Source organism: Gracilinanus agilis, unplaced genomic scaffold, assembly GCF_016433145.1.
Source record: "Gracilinanus agilis isolate LMUSP501 unplaced genomic scaffold, AgileGrace unplaced_scaffold67, whole genome shotgun sequence".
Taxonomy (NCBI): domain Eukaryota; kingdom Metazoa; phylum Chordata; class Mammalia; order Didelphimorphia; family Didelphidae; genus Gracilinanus; species Gracilinanus agilis.
This window is the reverse complement of record NW_025397297.1, coordinates 21,310-36,042: the sequence shown is the minus strand read 5'-3', so window position 1 is coordinate 36,042 and position 14,733 is coordinate 21,310. Positions and strand designations below refer to the sequence as shown.

Sequence of the window (14,733 nt, the reverse complement as noted above, 5' to 3'; positions counted from 1 at the left end):
GGAGGGGCGAAGGCCCCAGCAGTTTCGCACTCCAGAGAGGGGGGGGGCGGGGCGGCGGAGAGGGCGCTGTCCCTGGGCGGCACGAGTGCGGTTCTCTTTCCCCCGCTCGGGCCCCGGGGCCGGCGGCGGGGCGGGCGCCCTCGGCGGCGGAGGGTCGAGGGCAGTGGCCGGGCCATGGCCACCATCCAGTCTGAAACCGACTGCTATGACATCATCGAGGTCCTAGGTAAGGGGACCTTTGGTGAGGTGGCCAAGGGCTGGCGACGGAGCACGGGCGAGATGGTGGCCATCAAAATCCTCAAGAATGATGCGTACCGTAACCGCATCATCAAGAACGAGCTCAAACTCCTTCGCTGCATGCGGGGCCTGGACCCGGACGAGGCTCACATCATCCGCTTCCTCGAGTTCTTCCATGATGCCCTCAAGTTTTACCTGGTCTTTGAGCTTCTGGAGCAGAACCTTTTCGAGTTCCAAAAGGAGAACAATTTTGCGCCCCTGGCGGCCCGTCACATCCGCACCGTGACGCTGCAGGTGCTCCGGGCCTTGGCCCGGCTCAAGGAATTGGCCATCATCCACGCCGACCTCAAACCGGAGAACATCATGCTGGTCGACCAGACCCGTTGTCCCTTCAGGGTCAAGGTTTGGGGATGGGGGTCCGGAGGAGAGGGATGGGGGCGGGTATCCTCTCTTCCCTCCCACGGCCCCCTCAGCCCTTGGAAGGACCCTCCCAGACCCCCTCCCTCCCATTCTCGCGCTACCTGGGGCCGAGCCCCCTAGCATTGCGAAGGGGGGACCCCTCTGTTTTCGAGCCCCTTCCCACGTCACCTCCTGTGCCGTCCCAGGCTCCTGCCATCTTTGTCATCCCCCAAGGCCGCGCTCCCCTGCCCTCCTGCATCCCCTCCATCCTAGCGCACCGTAGGAGCACCTCTGCCTCTCTCCTGCCTCCTGACCGCATCCCCTTGGGCAGAGGGGCCAGTGGGGGCCTCTGGGAATCCCCCGGGCCTCTGGGCCGGAGGGATCCGTCTGGCTGAGGGATTGGGGGTGTGCTCGCAGGTGATTGACTTTGGCTCAGCCAGCATCTTCAGCGAGGTGCGTTATGTCAAAGAACCCTACATCCAGTCCCGTTTTTACCGGGCCCCCGAGATCCTTCTGGGACTGCCCTTCTGCGAGAAGGTGGACGTCTGGTCCCTGGGGTGCGTGATGGCCGAGCTTCACCTGGGCTGGCCTCTCTACCCAGGCAACAATGAATACGACCAGATCCGCTACATCTGTGAGACCCAGGGCCTGCCGAAGGCCCACCTCCTCCATGCTGCCCGTAAGGCCCACCATTTCTTCAAACGCAACCCCCATCCAGAGGCCTCCAACCCTTGGCAGCTCAAGTCTTCGGCCGACTACTTGGCGGAGACCAAGGTAACGGGGCGGGGGGCGGGGGGCGCGGGGTTCTCCTCTGGGCTCTTGGGCCGGGCGCCCGGGGAAGAGCCTGGGGGTCTGGCCCTGACCGGCTTCCGGCCATCAGGTCCGCCCCCTGGAGCGGCGTAAATACATGCTCAAGTCTCTGGACCAGATCGAGACGGTGAACGGCGGCGGGGCGGCGGGCAAGCTGGCGTTCCCAGACCGCGAGACGCTGGCCGAGTACGCGGACCTCAAGAGCATGGTCGAGCTCATCAAGCGGATGCTGACCTGGGAGTCCCACGAGCGCATCAGCCCCAGCGCTGCTCTCCGCCACCCCTTCGTGTCGATGCAGCAGCTCCGCAGCGCCCACGAGGGCACCCGCTACTACCAGCTGTCCCTGCGTGGCTGCCGCCTCTCGCTGCAGCTGGAGGGCCGGGCGCCCACGGACGAGGGGCCCCCCTACTACCGCCTGGCGGAGGAGGAGGAGGGCAGCGGCGGAGGCGGCACCTACTACCGGGAGGAGAAGGCCCCCGGCGTGCAGAGGGCCATCGACCAGCTGGATGACCTGAGCCTGCAGGAGCCCGGAAGGCTGTGGGGGGAAGGCCGGGCCGGGGCCTACGGTGCTCCCGAGCCACCCCCCGATACCATGGTGCTGCCCAAGGGGGTTACCCGGCGGGGCCGTGAGCCCGGGCCCGAGCCCATCCTGGCCTTCTACGGCAGCCGTCTCTCCGGGCGTCACAAGTCCCGCAAGCACCCCGCCGGCTCCAAGTCCGACCCTAACTTTGGCAACCTTATCCGGCTGGGCCAGGCTTCGCCCGACGAGGGTGGGCCTGGCCGGGGCGGCGGCTGGGAGGAGGGGGAGCGGCGTGGGGCCTCTGCGGACCCCCCAGCCGTCCCGCAGCTAGATGGGGATGGGCCCGACGAGCGGCCTGGGGCCAAGGAGCTGACACTAGCAGCTGAGGTACCAGGGGCTGGGGGAGGCGCGTAGCGAGGGGTTGACAGTCAGGGCAGTGGGCTGAGGGGCTGGGAGACGGTCCGAGGAGAGGGGGGGGGCCGGGGGGATCGGGGGAGAGGAGGTGATGTGGGGGCACCTGGGAAGAAGCGGGAGGCAGCAGGGGAATAGAGTGCCAGGTAAAGGACACGGTTGCCTTTAGCACCAAGTATCTGGTGGGCAACAACAGGTTCAGTCGTTGGGCCAAGGGCCCACGCGAAGGGAGGCAGATGAGAGGATGCTAAGGGGCCCTCCAGGACTCCCTCCTGTCTCTGCAGAGGGCTGGCCCGGAGCTGTACGACGCAGGTGCACCCCCCCTACCCCCCTGCCCGGGGGAGTGGCTAAGCGACCCTGACTGGAGCTTGGAGGGTGGTGGTGGGGCCCGGGGCCAGGCCCCCCCGCCCCGCCACCCCCACCCCCACGGGCCTCCCCGGGTCACTGGCTTCCTCCAGCACGTCGGCGGGCATCACTGATGGACACCCCCTTTCCCTGGGCCGTGCCAGTCACGACCTGGTGCCTGCTTCATTTGACTCGTCCCTCGCCCTGAGATGCGCTTACCTAGAAATCCAGATTATAGTTACAGAAAAATAAATACACAGAGATTCCCCCCACCCCAACCTCCACCCCCTCCATCCCCGGCTATCGTGCACCTGAGAGGGCCCTGGCAGGCCAGCCTGCGGGACCCCCCTGTGCCAGGAGGGGTGCCCAGGGAAGGGGTGGCTGCCGGGGCCCGGCTCCACGACCCCTCCCGTCCCCCCCAGCTCTGCCTGTTTCCATAAAGGACTGTTCAGCTGCTCCGGCCTCCTGGCTCTTTTCCTTCTCCTAAAGGTCTTTAGGGCTTGGGCAGTGGAGACAGGACCCTGGGAAGGATGAGTCGGGCTCTGGGGCTGAGAACCCGCGCCTGGGACGTGCCCACCACCCAAGTGCCACCAGACCCAGACACGTTCCGCTCACGCGCGCTCTCACAAACACGCCCTCCTCACGTGCATTTGTACACTTGTCCTCGGGCTGGATGACCTCTGACCCCGCTTGTGCCAAAGCCGGCAGCCCTTGCCCCGGCCAGAGCCCACGCTAACCCATGCCTCGTTCGGACCGACTCGGCCTCAGGCCCGGGGATGGCCCCACACCGGACAGCCCGCCGGGCACCACTCCTCCGCTCTGAGCATACTGCGGCCGTGTGCCCGGGGTTGGTCTGTTCCCCCCAGAACTCTCAAGACACAAGGCTTGCCTCACAGACACTTTATTGTTGGAAAGCCCTGGCTGTGGGTCCAGCTGGAGTGGTGGGCACGGCAGGGAGGGGGCAGTGCCTGGAAGGCCTTGTTTTCCCTTTCAGAGGCCCTATTTCTCCCCTTCCCAGGGGAGATAACTCCATCCCAGAGAGGACCCACCGGCCTGGGCCTGGCTCTTCCCCTGGATTCCACAGCCTGGAGGAGAGGGGAAGCCTCTGGCCGGACCCGGTCAGGTTCTGCCACCCCAGCTCTGCCCTGGTTTATGCCCTTTCTTGGTGGGAACATCCGGGCAAACAGCCTGGCTACGTTTCTGAGGCAGAGACAGAGATGGGAGACACCAGAGAAAATGGAAACCAGAGAGACACACAAAGCAGGGGCAGTCAAGAAGCCACAAAGACTGACAGAGAGGGCGACAGAGAGGGAGAGACGGCCGGGGTTGGAGAGGAGCGTTCAGAGACAGGCAGATACTTAGGTGGGAGGGCGGAGGGAGGAAGACGAGACACCAAGCCAGAAAAGACACGGCGACAAAGTGGGGCTACTGGGTCACGGGGAGCCCTGGGGTGGGGTGGGGTGTCGTGGGCCCGAGCGAAACAAACCCAGGGACGGCGTGTTGGCCGGCAGAGGAGGCTGGGCCCGACCCTCACAGCAGGCGGCAGGAATGACCCTCCGAGAGGCCTGGACTGTCCAGCTCGTGGCTGTAGGGGGAGTCCCAGTCCCGAAGGAAAACAGCTTCGAGCTGTGTGCGGAAGCCCAGGGCCTCGCTCTGATTCACCACCAGGGCCGAGCCCGCGGTCTGTGTGAAGTAGTTGCCCGACCAGTTGGACGTGCCTGAGGGTGGGGAGCGAGAGGGTCAGGAGACCAAAGTCACAGCCCAGCGGAGGGCCACAGCAGCGCGGGGCGGGGGCCGCTCTACTCACCCACATAGGCCGCTCTGTCAGTCACCATGTACTTGTTGTGGTTGACGCGGGCGTAAGGGATGCGGGCCTGGGCCTCAGTGGACGGGACCACGAAGAGCCGCTGGGGAGGAGAGGCCACACTCAGCCGGGCTCGGCGGGAAGGAGATGGGGCGGGTCAGAGGAAAAGGAGGGTGAGAGAAGCATGGACGGGACCCCCGGAAGGCATGCGGTGGGGGCCGGGGAAACGGGGGAAGGCCCGAGGGGGCTTAGAGGACCGGTCGGCTGGAGGGGAGGAAGCCAGGAACGATCTCCTTACCACTTGCACGTCGTAGTGGGTATGGTTGTCCTGGAGGGCAGCCAGGGAGAGGAGGAAGGGGCGCAGGGCAGGCTCCGAGTGGCTCCAACAGCTCACCAGAAGTCTCACCCGAACACCCCGCTCAAAGGCGGCTCGTCTCAGGGCGTCATCGATGGCAGGCCAGAACCTGGGGAGGGGCCTGGTGCTGAGCTCTGGTGCCCCGGGCCACTTGCGCCCCGTTCCTCTGCTCTCCCAGCCCTGATGTCCCCACACGGCCTCTCCATCCCGGGTGACCCCAAGCTGCCCGCTCACCTTCGAGGGTGGGAGTATTCCATGATGGGGAGGTAGTTCATGACGGCGACATAGACAAAGTCCCGAGCGTCGTTCACCAGGCTGAGCAGGGCACGCAGGTCTGGGGTGCGGCCCCCAGGGCACAGTGTCGGGGGAGCACTCTGGGGGCAGGGAGAGAATCAGGACTCGTTCTCTGTCCTCCCGGCCACCCAATCTCAGGCTGGAGTCTGGCAATGGCGGGCCAAGGGTCCCAGAGAAGGGGCTGGAGGGCACTTACGGCACAGGGGCCGGGCCCACGGGCTCCTTACCGAGAGGAAGGCCTGGGCAGGGGTCCCGTTGAGATGCAGCTGCATGGGGGTCTCCAGGTTGTAGTGGGTGGTGTAATTGTCCGGCCAGGGGGAGGGGATGCTGCTGTCCGGCTGGCCCAGATACCAGTAGGCCTCGAACACTTTGGCCAGGTCCTGGGCCAGGCAGCTGCAGTTATAGACCACCACGCCCAGCTCCTTCACCTGCAGGGGGAGGGGATGCAGGGAACTATGGGAGGGCTACCCCTGGCCCCTTGGGGGCAGCCCATCCTGTATTCACACTCGCCCAGCCCAGTGGGGCTTCAGGGAACCAGGATCAATATTAGCCTTAGACCTTGCACTTGGGGTGCCCAACTGACCACTCACCCATAGGAAACAATGCTGTTTCCTGCCCCAGAATCACAGACCTAGACATGGAAGGGGCCTTACCAAGACCCACCCCCTCATCTTACAGATGAGGAAACTGAGGCCCCGGGGGCCAAAGTGCCTTGGTCACATGGTAAGACTTTGCAAGCACTTTCCCAGGGGAAAGGACCGATGGAGCCATAGCCCCTCTGTTCCCCCAGCCCCACCTCTGATGCTGAAACATAGGGGGACTTGAGGGTCCTCCTCATCCTCTTGTACTAGCCTGGTGAGGCCCGAGAGGTGTAGAGAGCCCCGGAGCGGGGCCAACACAGCCATCCTCACTGCCTTCAAGGGGCCAGGGTCGAGCCCAAAGAGAGGCCAGGATGGAGACAGTTGGGGAGGGAGGTGGGCCTGAAGGATGGCTGGCCTGGAGGACATGCTGTCAGAATGCCAAGGCTGGAGGCCTGGCTGAGCAAAGGCAGAGTCTGGATGGGATCATCCCTACCCACTCTTGGTTCACTGGGTGACGGAGAGCTGGGCCTGCGCTCACACAGACCTGAATTAGAATCCAGTCTCAGATACTTCTTGTTAGCCGGGTGACCCTGGGCAAGTCAGGAACCACTTTTTGCCTCAGTATCCTCATCTGAGGGGGAGAGATAGCACCCACCTCCCAGGGTTGTTGAGGACCAAATGAGAAAATGACTGTAAAGCACTTGGCACAGTGCCTGGCACATAGTAGGGGCTATCGCAGTCCAAGCTATTCCTGTGTGCCTTTACTATGGAGAGCTGATCTGGGGGCATTGTGTGCAGGATAGACGACGGCCAGGAGCGTGTGTGTGTGTGTGTGTGTGTACACATATGCGTGCATGGCCAGTGTGTCCTATCTGAGGCCTGGGAGGCAGACACACACAAGGACAGCGGTCCGGTGGTCCTTGAGGTCTTCTCATCATCCATGATGGTGCTGCCTTCAGGACCCAGCCTGGTGACCCGGGAACTTCTCTCCAGTCTTCCTCCTGGGATGGAGGCACTTCTCTGGTGCTCCACATCTTTTTTTTTTTTTTTAAACCCTTAACTTCTGTGTATTGGCTCCTTGGTTGGAAGAGTGGTAAGGGTGGGCAATGGAGGTCAAGTGACTTGCCCAGGATCACACAGCTGGGAAGTGTCTGAGGCCGGATTTGAACCCAGGACCTCCCGTCTCTAGGCCTGGCTCTCCATCCACTGAGCTACTCGGCTGCCCTCTTGCTCCACATCTTTTGCATGAGGCCTTCTCTGATCTCCTGGTACCTTGTAGATGACTGCGTAGATTTGCATTTCTTCCCTTTCTGCCCTCTCTCTTTTCACACATTCTTGCTATTTCTCCTGTTAAGAGTGTGAGCTGCTTCCAAGTAGGAAGGTTTCACTTCTTGGCCTTGTGTACTATCTAATAGGTGTTGATTGATTCCTGCCACCAGGCTACCTGGGGCCCTCCAGGACTGCTCCTTTCTTGGTCTTTCTGCCGGCTCAATCACCATCTATTTTCCAGGTCCCCCCAGGCTTCTCTGTATCAGGGACCTTATCAGCTTCCAGGTGCCCATATCTGGCACCAGGGGATGGAGTTATCTCCTCCTTGCGGTTAGCTCAACTGCACAAACCCCAGGCACCCGCTATGTGCTGGTGCTATGGCCACCAGCACAGGCTCAGATCACTATGTCCAGTCCTAATGCTTCTTCTTAGCTCTAGGCCCCCTCTGACTGCTGGACAGATCCATCTGGACATCCACAGGCATCTTCAACTCAATACTGCTATAACCAATCAGATTCCCCTAATGGTTCTTCCTGCAGTCCCCACTAATTGTGTCCCAGGTCCTCTGATCTTTTCACTTGGTGGTCTCTTCAGCTCCCCGGGGTTTAGTCCCCTCTCCCAAGGGAGATGACTGCCAGAGCCATTTATCCAGCCCGAGGCTCTCTCCTGAATGATGGTCCTGCATCATTGGACCTCTGACCCATGGGTACCTCAGGCTCAACACATCCAAAATGGAATTCCTTCCTTCCCCTCTGGCTCTCCCTTCTAAGTCTCCCTATGACTGGTGCTTGGGGCCTGCGACCTCAGTGCCATCTCTGATTCCTCGCACATCCTACGTATCCAATCCTTTGCCAAACCCTGATGTTTCTACCTTTGGGACATGCGTCTCCATCCCCTTCTCTCCTCTAGTTCCTGATCTTATCCATGACCTCTTACCAGAACTACAAATGGCATACATCTAGTCATTTACATGCAGTTTCTCCTACTAGAATGGAAGCTCCTTGAGGGCAGGGACCATTGATAGATTTTTCTTTGCCTCCACAGAGCTCAGTGAATGCTTCTTGATTTCTGATGGATAAACCAGGTCCTTCTCCAAGCTTCCCTACTTCTTTTGAGGATCTCCCAGTGTTTACAACCTTTGAGTCCTTCTTGACTCCTCCCTCTCCTCCAGGTCCAATCAGTTGCCAAGTCTTCAGTGCTTAGCCCAATGCCCTGGCATACAGCATGTTCTTAATAAATGTTTACTGATTATTGACTGAAGTCTGGCTGACTCTACCTCTGTCCCACTCTGAGCAGCTACTCCTTTCTCTTCACTCATGTGACTGCCATCTTGGTTTAGGGCTACATCACCTTTTAATGGCCAACTAATTGAGCTCCTGGTTTCTAGTCTCTTTCCTCCCCAGTCCCTCCTCCACATAGTGACTAAAACAATATCCCTGAGGCACAGGCCTGACTCTGTTCCTTCCCAACTCCAGAAATTATGTTAGTAATTTCCCATGGCTTCCACTAAGCTCCTCAACCTGGTACTTCAGGCCTTCTACCATGTGGCTCTAACTTACTATTCCTCCTTTATTTCTTATTTCACAAATTCCCTTCATAAATTCTATTGTAGCCCCAAAGGACTATGAGCTCTTTTTTTGAAACTGATGTTTTTTCTCACCTCCATGCATTTATCCAGATCTTCCCTCTGGTTCTAGGAAGCTTTCCTGGATTCCAGCAGTTACTAGAGTTCCCTCTCCTTTCTCAGACTGTCTTATATTAATCTATACATAAAATGTCCCTCTGGAAGAATGTAAGGTCTCAGAGGGCAGGAGCTCTCCTATTTTGCTTTTGGACTTGAGATGCGAGCACCTAGCATGCACTTACTCATTCTGGCCTTGAAAGAGTTGGTTGAATTAGGAAGGGGAACTAGCTGAGAGGGAATAGTTCGGTGGAGGGAGAAAGCCCTTGGGTCCCTAACATTTACAATCCTGCCCTCCTTCCCTCATACCTGGGTCAGAGAGCGCCAGTCCATGTTGGCACTGCCAATGTAGATGTGGGTTTGATCCACCACCCAGAATTTAGTGTGCAGGACGCCATGGGTCAGTTTCTGCATGTCTACCATCCGCACCTGGGCCCCTGGGGGGAAAGCAGGAAAGATGAAGAGTCTCCCTTCTCTGGCCATCTGGATTCCTTCCCCATGGGCCCCTAATACTCACCACTCTTTAGGAGAGCCTGCAGGTCAGCCTGGGGTTGGGGGCCCCTGGGTTTGCTGACAGCCACACGCACCGATACCCCCTTTGGGGCCAGGCTCTTCAACTGCTGGAGAATCTGCTCACCCTGCGAGAGAGGAAGCAATCCAAAAAAGATTGAGGTGACCTCTGGCAGGCCCTCTGCCTCTCTGTCCATCAAAAAGGGGATGGATAAGAAGCTCCAAAGTCTCTTTCAGCTCTAATATTCCCTGATGCTAGATGTTGCTTGAGGTGTTGCCCTGTTGGCCTCAGATTATCCCTCTCTTCCCCTTCCCCCAGATTTCTTGATCCTGCTTCTCCCATCAGCCCCTGCCTCACCCACTTCTCTTGCTACCATGCTTGGTCCAGGCAGAAGCGGAGCATCACCTGATAAGCAGAAGGCTCATGGGTCTGGGTGTCATTGTTGGTGAGAGTCCAATAGAAGGAGGCAATGTCGAGGCTGTGCTGGGCACCAGCCACCAGGTCTAGCCAGGCCTGGCTGATGGAAGGGTGGACAGGCCCCTTGGGGAAGGTGAGGCCTTCAGGAATGCTCTCTACCAGGACCACCCTGGAGGGAAGTAAACAGGGGGAGGATCGGAATGGGCAGCAACAGGGATTCAATCTCTCTCGTCTCAGGCCAGGCCCCTTTGGGAAGGCTCTGCTGGGGATAGGGAGTGGGGTCCAGACCCAGATCTGGCATTAGTTCCTCCATCAGCCTCCCTGTTAGTGGGTAGAACAGGGGTATGTGCGTGCATGTGTGTGTGCCCATGAGCATGCACACACGCCTACACTCTCTCACACAAATGGTATGAGTTTCTGCCCACATCTGGCACCCGGCTAGAAGCCTGTCCCCCAGGTCTGTCCCCTTCTCAAACACCTCTCCCCTTCCCATGGGGCACTCACTGACAGGGGTCTTCACAGACAGAGTTGGGGGGTGGCTGGGTCCTTTCCTGGGGGGCCCTGAGCCTGGGCCACAGAAGCAGCTGGGTAAGCAGGGCACCCAGGCCCATCGTTGTCAGTGTCATGATCAGCAGGACCCATCGGACTTTCTGGAGAGAAGTGAGGAAAGAACAGTTTGTCTGGGGAAGCCCCTGGCAGGACTTCCCACCCCTCACCTCCCTATGGCATCTGGGGCCATAGAGGCATCAGGACCAGGGATAAAAATGGCTCCCTCCGACTGGAGGGAGGGGCTTGTGGGGGGCAAGAAGCATGAAAGGGGAGAGTGGGGCAGGGAGGGGTAGGTTGAACCTGTTCTACCTTATCTCCTGGCTTCCAGGACACAGCTGGTGAGGGAAGCTGCTCCTCAGGGCGTGGCTTCAGCTGTGGGAAAAGCAGCAAAGAAAAGTCCCCTTTGCAGACCCCATGTATGTGAGAATGGAAGGGGGGGGGGGAACGGCCCCTGGCCCGAGCTCCTGGGAAAGGAGGGGTCTGTGCTAGGCTGCTGGCCCTCCCTCACCTGTTGGTAGACAGTATGTAGCTTCATTTTCCTCAGCTGCACCCAGGCAGGCCCAGGCAGTGGGATGAGCGCTCTCCCCCTCTCCGAACTGCAAGGAAGATAGAAGGCCTTTAGCCTGGCCCAGCCTGGCAAGGGCCCAGGGGTCACTGGAGCCGCTCTCTACATCAGGCTCGGGGCCAGGGAGGTCACGCAGTATTTGCTGACAGCCTGCCTAAGCCTCTTCCCTCAGAAAGAAGAAACAAGCTGACTACGAGTGGGTCTTATGCAATTCCTGAGGTCTACAGTCTTCCTCATACCCACAAAAGCACCCCCATTCTCTACCATGCCAGGACAGGGCCCAGAAGGAGAACGATCCTAGCAATCTGAAGGGTCCTCTGAGAGTCCCAAGACACTTCCTTAAGCTAATCCCATTAGGCAGTGGAAGGTTTCCTGTGCCCATTTTCCAGATGGAGTGAAGTAGTCCTTTCCCTGTAGTGTCTTAGAGCTGCCATGATCCAGATCCAGATCTGCTGCTATAAGGCTGGGTCTCCGGCCTGGGCAGTGCTGACAAGGCCAATCCTCCAAGGTGCCAGGAGCTGGCAGGAGGCCCGATTCCCTGCTCCTGTCTCCCGAATTGGGCACAGCACCCTTTGTGACCCGCATACACCATTGTTTCCCTAGAGGAACCTCTGATGGAAGGTGGCAGGCAGCATGAGTGACAGGAGAAGGCCCAACTCCCCCACCCACTGCAGGGATGGGGGGTGGAGGGGGGTGTCTGGCAGTAGCGCAGACTGGCTCAGACTGAGAACCCAGGTGTCTTCCCTGGAAACCAGTCTGCAAGGCTCGATCTAACCTCACTCTACGTCACCGGTTACATTGTGAGCTCCGGCCAGCTCAGGGAAGGGAAGGGGGGAGAGGCCAGATTGGGGGTGGGTCAGAAGACCCCGACCCTCGGCCAGCAGGGAATAATCGGGGCTGGGGGGGGGGTGGCACAGACGGGCGGCGAGATTTCCAGCCTCCCAGAGTCAGCCCCTCTCTGCAGGCTCCTTCTAGATTCCCAGCCGATTCCCAGGTGTCCCCAGAGGCCCAGCTCTAGCTTACCTGGAAGGAGCTTCCTCTCTAAGGCCCCCGAAGATGCTTTTCTTCTCCCAAATGGGGAGCCAGGCCAGACTGGAAGCTCCAGAGACAGCAGAGGGGCTGGATCCGTCAGGCCCCACCTCCCAGCAGCAGCAGCAGCAGCAGGCGGTGGCGAAGGCGGTATCTGGGCCTGGCCACACCTCCTTCTCCACACCACTGCAGACCTGAGCCCGGGCAGCAAAGACCAGAGGCTCGGGCCACACCACACAGCTCAGGGGAGTCCCCACCCCCGAACCATCCTTGTCTTCCCCCACTTAGGCCAGCCAGTCTGGAGATCCCAGACGCTGGGCTCTCTCCCACTCCCAGCCTGGGTGGGCGGATGGGCGCATGGGTGAGTCACTGTGTGTGGGGAGGGAAGGGGGGGATGAAAGGGGCTGCTGACAGGCAGGTAGGCAGGCAGGCAAATTATGGGGGAGCTCACAGCTCTGTGCTGCCACAAGGGTCGCCGAGGATCTTGGTTGAGAAGGGCTGGATGAGCGGCCAGAGGACCCGGGTGTCAATACTGCTGCTTCCTGGGCCAGGAAGCCTGTTCCAACTCCTCTGAATTCTAGCGCCTTCCCCCTCTTCATGATTTCTTATTCAACTGGTCTGTATTTATTTATTGGCATGGTGTGGTCCCCCCCACACCTTTAGCCTGTGAGTCCCCCTCTTTGGCTCCACAGTGCCTGGCACAGAGTAGGTGCTTAAGAAATGTGTACCGACTGATTGCTGGACTGCCTATATGATCCTGGGCTCCAAAAGCACTCCCTCCTCCCATTGCCCTCTAATGACAGCCTACCAGGCCTGGGGGCCTCTTCTTACTTCTGCCCCCTCTTCCTCAGCCTCCCAACCGGCTCCTCCAGTGCAGGATTCTCAACCTCTGGGCCAGAGACCCCGAGAGCAGGCTGCTAAAGCCTGAGGGCTCTTCTCTGCTCCCTACCTTCAGAACTGAAGGAAGGGCTCCGTTTCTGTCCCCCCTGCCCTGGCCCCCATCCCAGTTCACGGACCCTGAGAAATCCACCCACGGATGGGTGGGTTAAGAACCCTTAGACGAGGAGAGCTTGGGAATGGAGATTTTCCCAAGGAAAACAGAAATGAGGCTAAGGTGGGAGCAGAATCTTTGGATCCCAGGAGCCTGAAGCCAGAGGACTTCTGATCCTTAAGCGTGTGTATTTGCCTCCACATCACACTCCCCTTCTAACTCAGCCTGAACCCTGAGCTCCTCCTCTCTGGACTGCCCTTGGCCCCAGGGGAGCTCTGGCTGCAGGTTAGAATCGGGGCCAGGAAGCCCCAAGCTAGACTGCTGCCTCTGTTTGACCATGGCACTTTGCTCCTATGGAGGGACAAACAGGTAAAGTGGAAAAGGACCAGGCCTGGAGTCAGAAAGACTCAGCCTCCCGAGGAGTCAAATGTGGCCTCAGATACTTACTAGCTGGGTGACCCTGATCCAGTCACTTAGCCTGTTTGCCTCAGTTTTCTCATCTGTCAAATAAGCTAGAGAAGGAAATGGCAAACTGCTCTAGCATCTTTGCCAAGAAAACCCCAAATGGAGGGGGCAGTGAGGTGGCTCAGTGGATTGAGAGCCAGACCTAGAGACAGGAGATCCTGTGTTCAAATTTGGCCTCAGACACTTCCTAGCTGTGTGACCTGGGCAAGTTGCTGGACCCCCACCACCTAGCCCTTCCTGCTTTTCTGCCTTGGAACATTCAATACACCCGTATTGATTCTAAGTCAGAGGGTCAGGGTTTAAAAAAAAGAAAAAGAAACCCCCAAACAAATAGGGTCATAAAGAGTCAGATACAACTGAAACAACTGAACAACAATAACAATAAAAGAAATCATTTTTGTGAAAGGGGAGATAGTGCAGTGAATAGAGTGCTGGGCCTAAGTTTGAATCCAACCTTTGGCTGCTTACTAGCTGTGTGACCCTGGGCAAGTCACTAACCCCTTTTGGCCTCAGTTTCCTCATCTGTAAAATGAACTGGAGAAGGAAATGGCAAACTTCTCCAGTATCTTTGCCAAGAAAACCCTGAATGAGGTCACAGAGTCAGACATGATTGAAAAATAACTGAACAACAACAAAAGAGTTGTAATGAGGAGGATCAAATGACATCGTGTATGGGAAAACAAACACTTTGGAAATGCGAAGGCTCTCTATGAAGTCCGCTGCTCTTCCTGGAGGTGGACAATTGCAAGCACACCATGAACTGAGGAGCCTGGCAACATCTGTCCTGGCTGTGAGCCCTCTGGGCCAAGGGGCTTCCCATCTACCCTGGTGCTCCACCCCTTTCCGTCCCATCTTCCCCATTTCCCCATTCGGCCCGAGCTCCTCGAGTAGTGGGATCAGCTCACGTTTCTGCTTCCTAGCCTCATTCTTCGGCATACACTCCATGCTTAACAAGCATCTTTCCCTTCATTCACGAATCTAGGAACACCAGGGCCAAGAACTGAGGCAGCTTGGGCTGTGTAGCTTCTAAGGGCAGGTTCCCCCCCACCCCCACTCCCCACGAGTTCTGCCTGTCTTGAGGAGGGGGCATTAGACTTGCTCTGATGGGCTCTAAAGGGGATCCATGAATGTTGCAAAGAGCCAATCTGGGCTCAAAGGCCAAGAAAAGCTTCCAAACAATCAGAGCTCCTCGAGTGCCTCTGGAGGTCTTTGGAGAGCAGAGGCTGGTGGACCATTTGTTGGTTGTGTTTAGAGGGAATTTTTTTTAACCTTACTTTCCCTCTTAGAATCAATCTTGGGTATTGGTTCCAAGGCAGAAGAGCAGTAAGAATTACACTATGGGGGGAAGGGTGAGGGGGTAAGTGACTGGCTCAGGGCCACCCAGCTAGGAAAGGAAGGAATTCTTCAAATAGGGGTTGGGCCAGATGGAGAGCTAGGTGACAGCTGGTACAGCACTGAGTTCTGAGAAGGAAGATTCATCTTTCTGACTTCAAATCTGGC

At 58.5% G+C, this 14,733-nt stretch overlaps 2 protein-coding genes across 2 annotated transcripts; one reads left to right on the top strand and one right to left on the bottom strand.

Moving 5' to 3' along the window:
• The first annotated feature begins 174 nt into the window (after positions 1-174).
• LOC123256600 (homeodomain-interacting protein kinase 4-like) lies at positions 175-2,856 on the top strand. Its single transcript, XM_044685187.1, has 4 exons — positions 175-639; positions 1,054-1,410; positions 1,517-2,353; positions 2,662-2,856. The coding sequence occupies exons 1-4, from the start codon at positions 175-177 to the stop codon at positions 2,854-2,856; spliced, it is 1,854 nt and encodes a 617-aa protein (XP_044541122.1).
• Positions 2,857-3,607: 751 nt separating this feature from the next.
• LOC123256599 (5'-3' exonuclease PLD3-like) lies at positions 3,608-11,887 on the bottom strand. Its single transcript, XM_044685186.1, has 12 exons — positions 11,772-11,887; positions 10,692-10,779; positions 10,493-10,555; positions 10,139-10,284; positions 9,623-9,803; positions 9,224-9,344; positions 9,016-9,143; positions 5,403-5,603; positions 5,116-5,255; positions 4,825-4,990; positions 4,530-4,629; positions 3,608-4,440 (listed from the first exon to the last, which is right to left on the bottom strand). The coding sequence occupies exons 2-12, from the start codon at positions 10,716-10,718 to the stop codon at positions 4,253-4,255; spliced, it is 1,461 nt and encodes a 486-aa protein (XP_044541121.1). The 5' UTR covers positions 10,719-10,779; positions 11,772-11,887; the 3' UTR covers positions 3,608-4,252.
• Between the last annotated feature and the right edge of the window lie 2,846 nt (positions 11,888-14,733).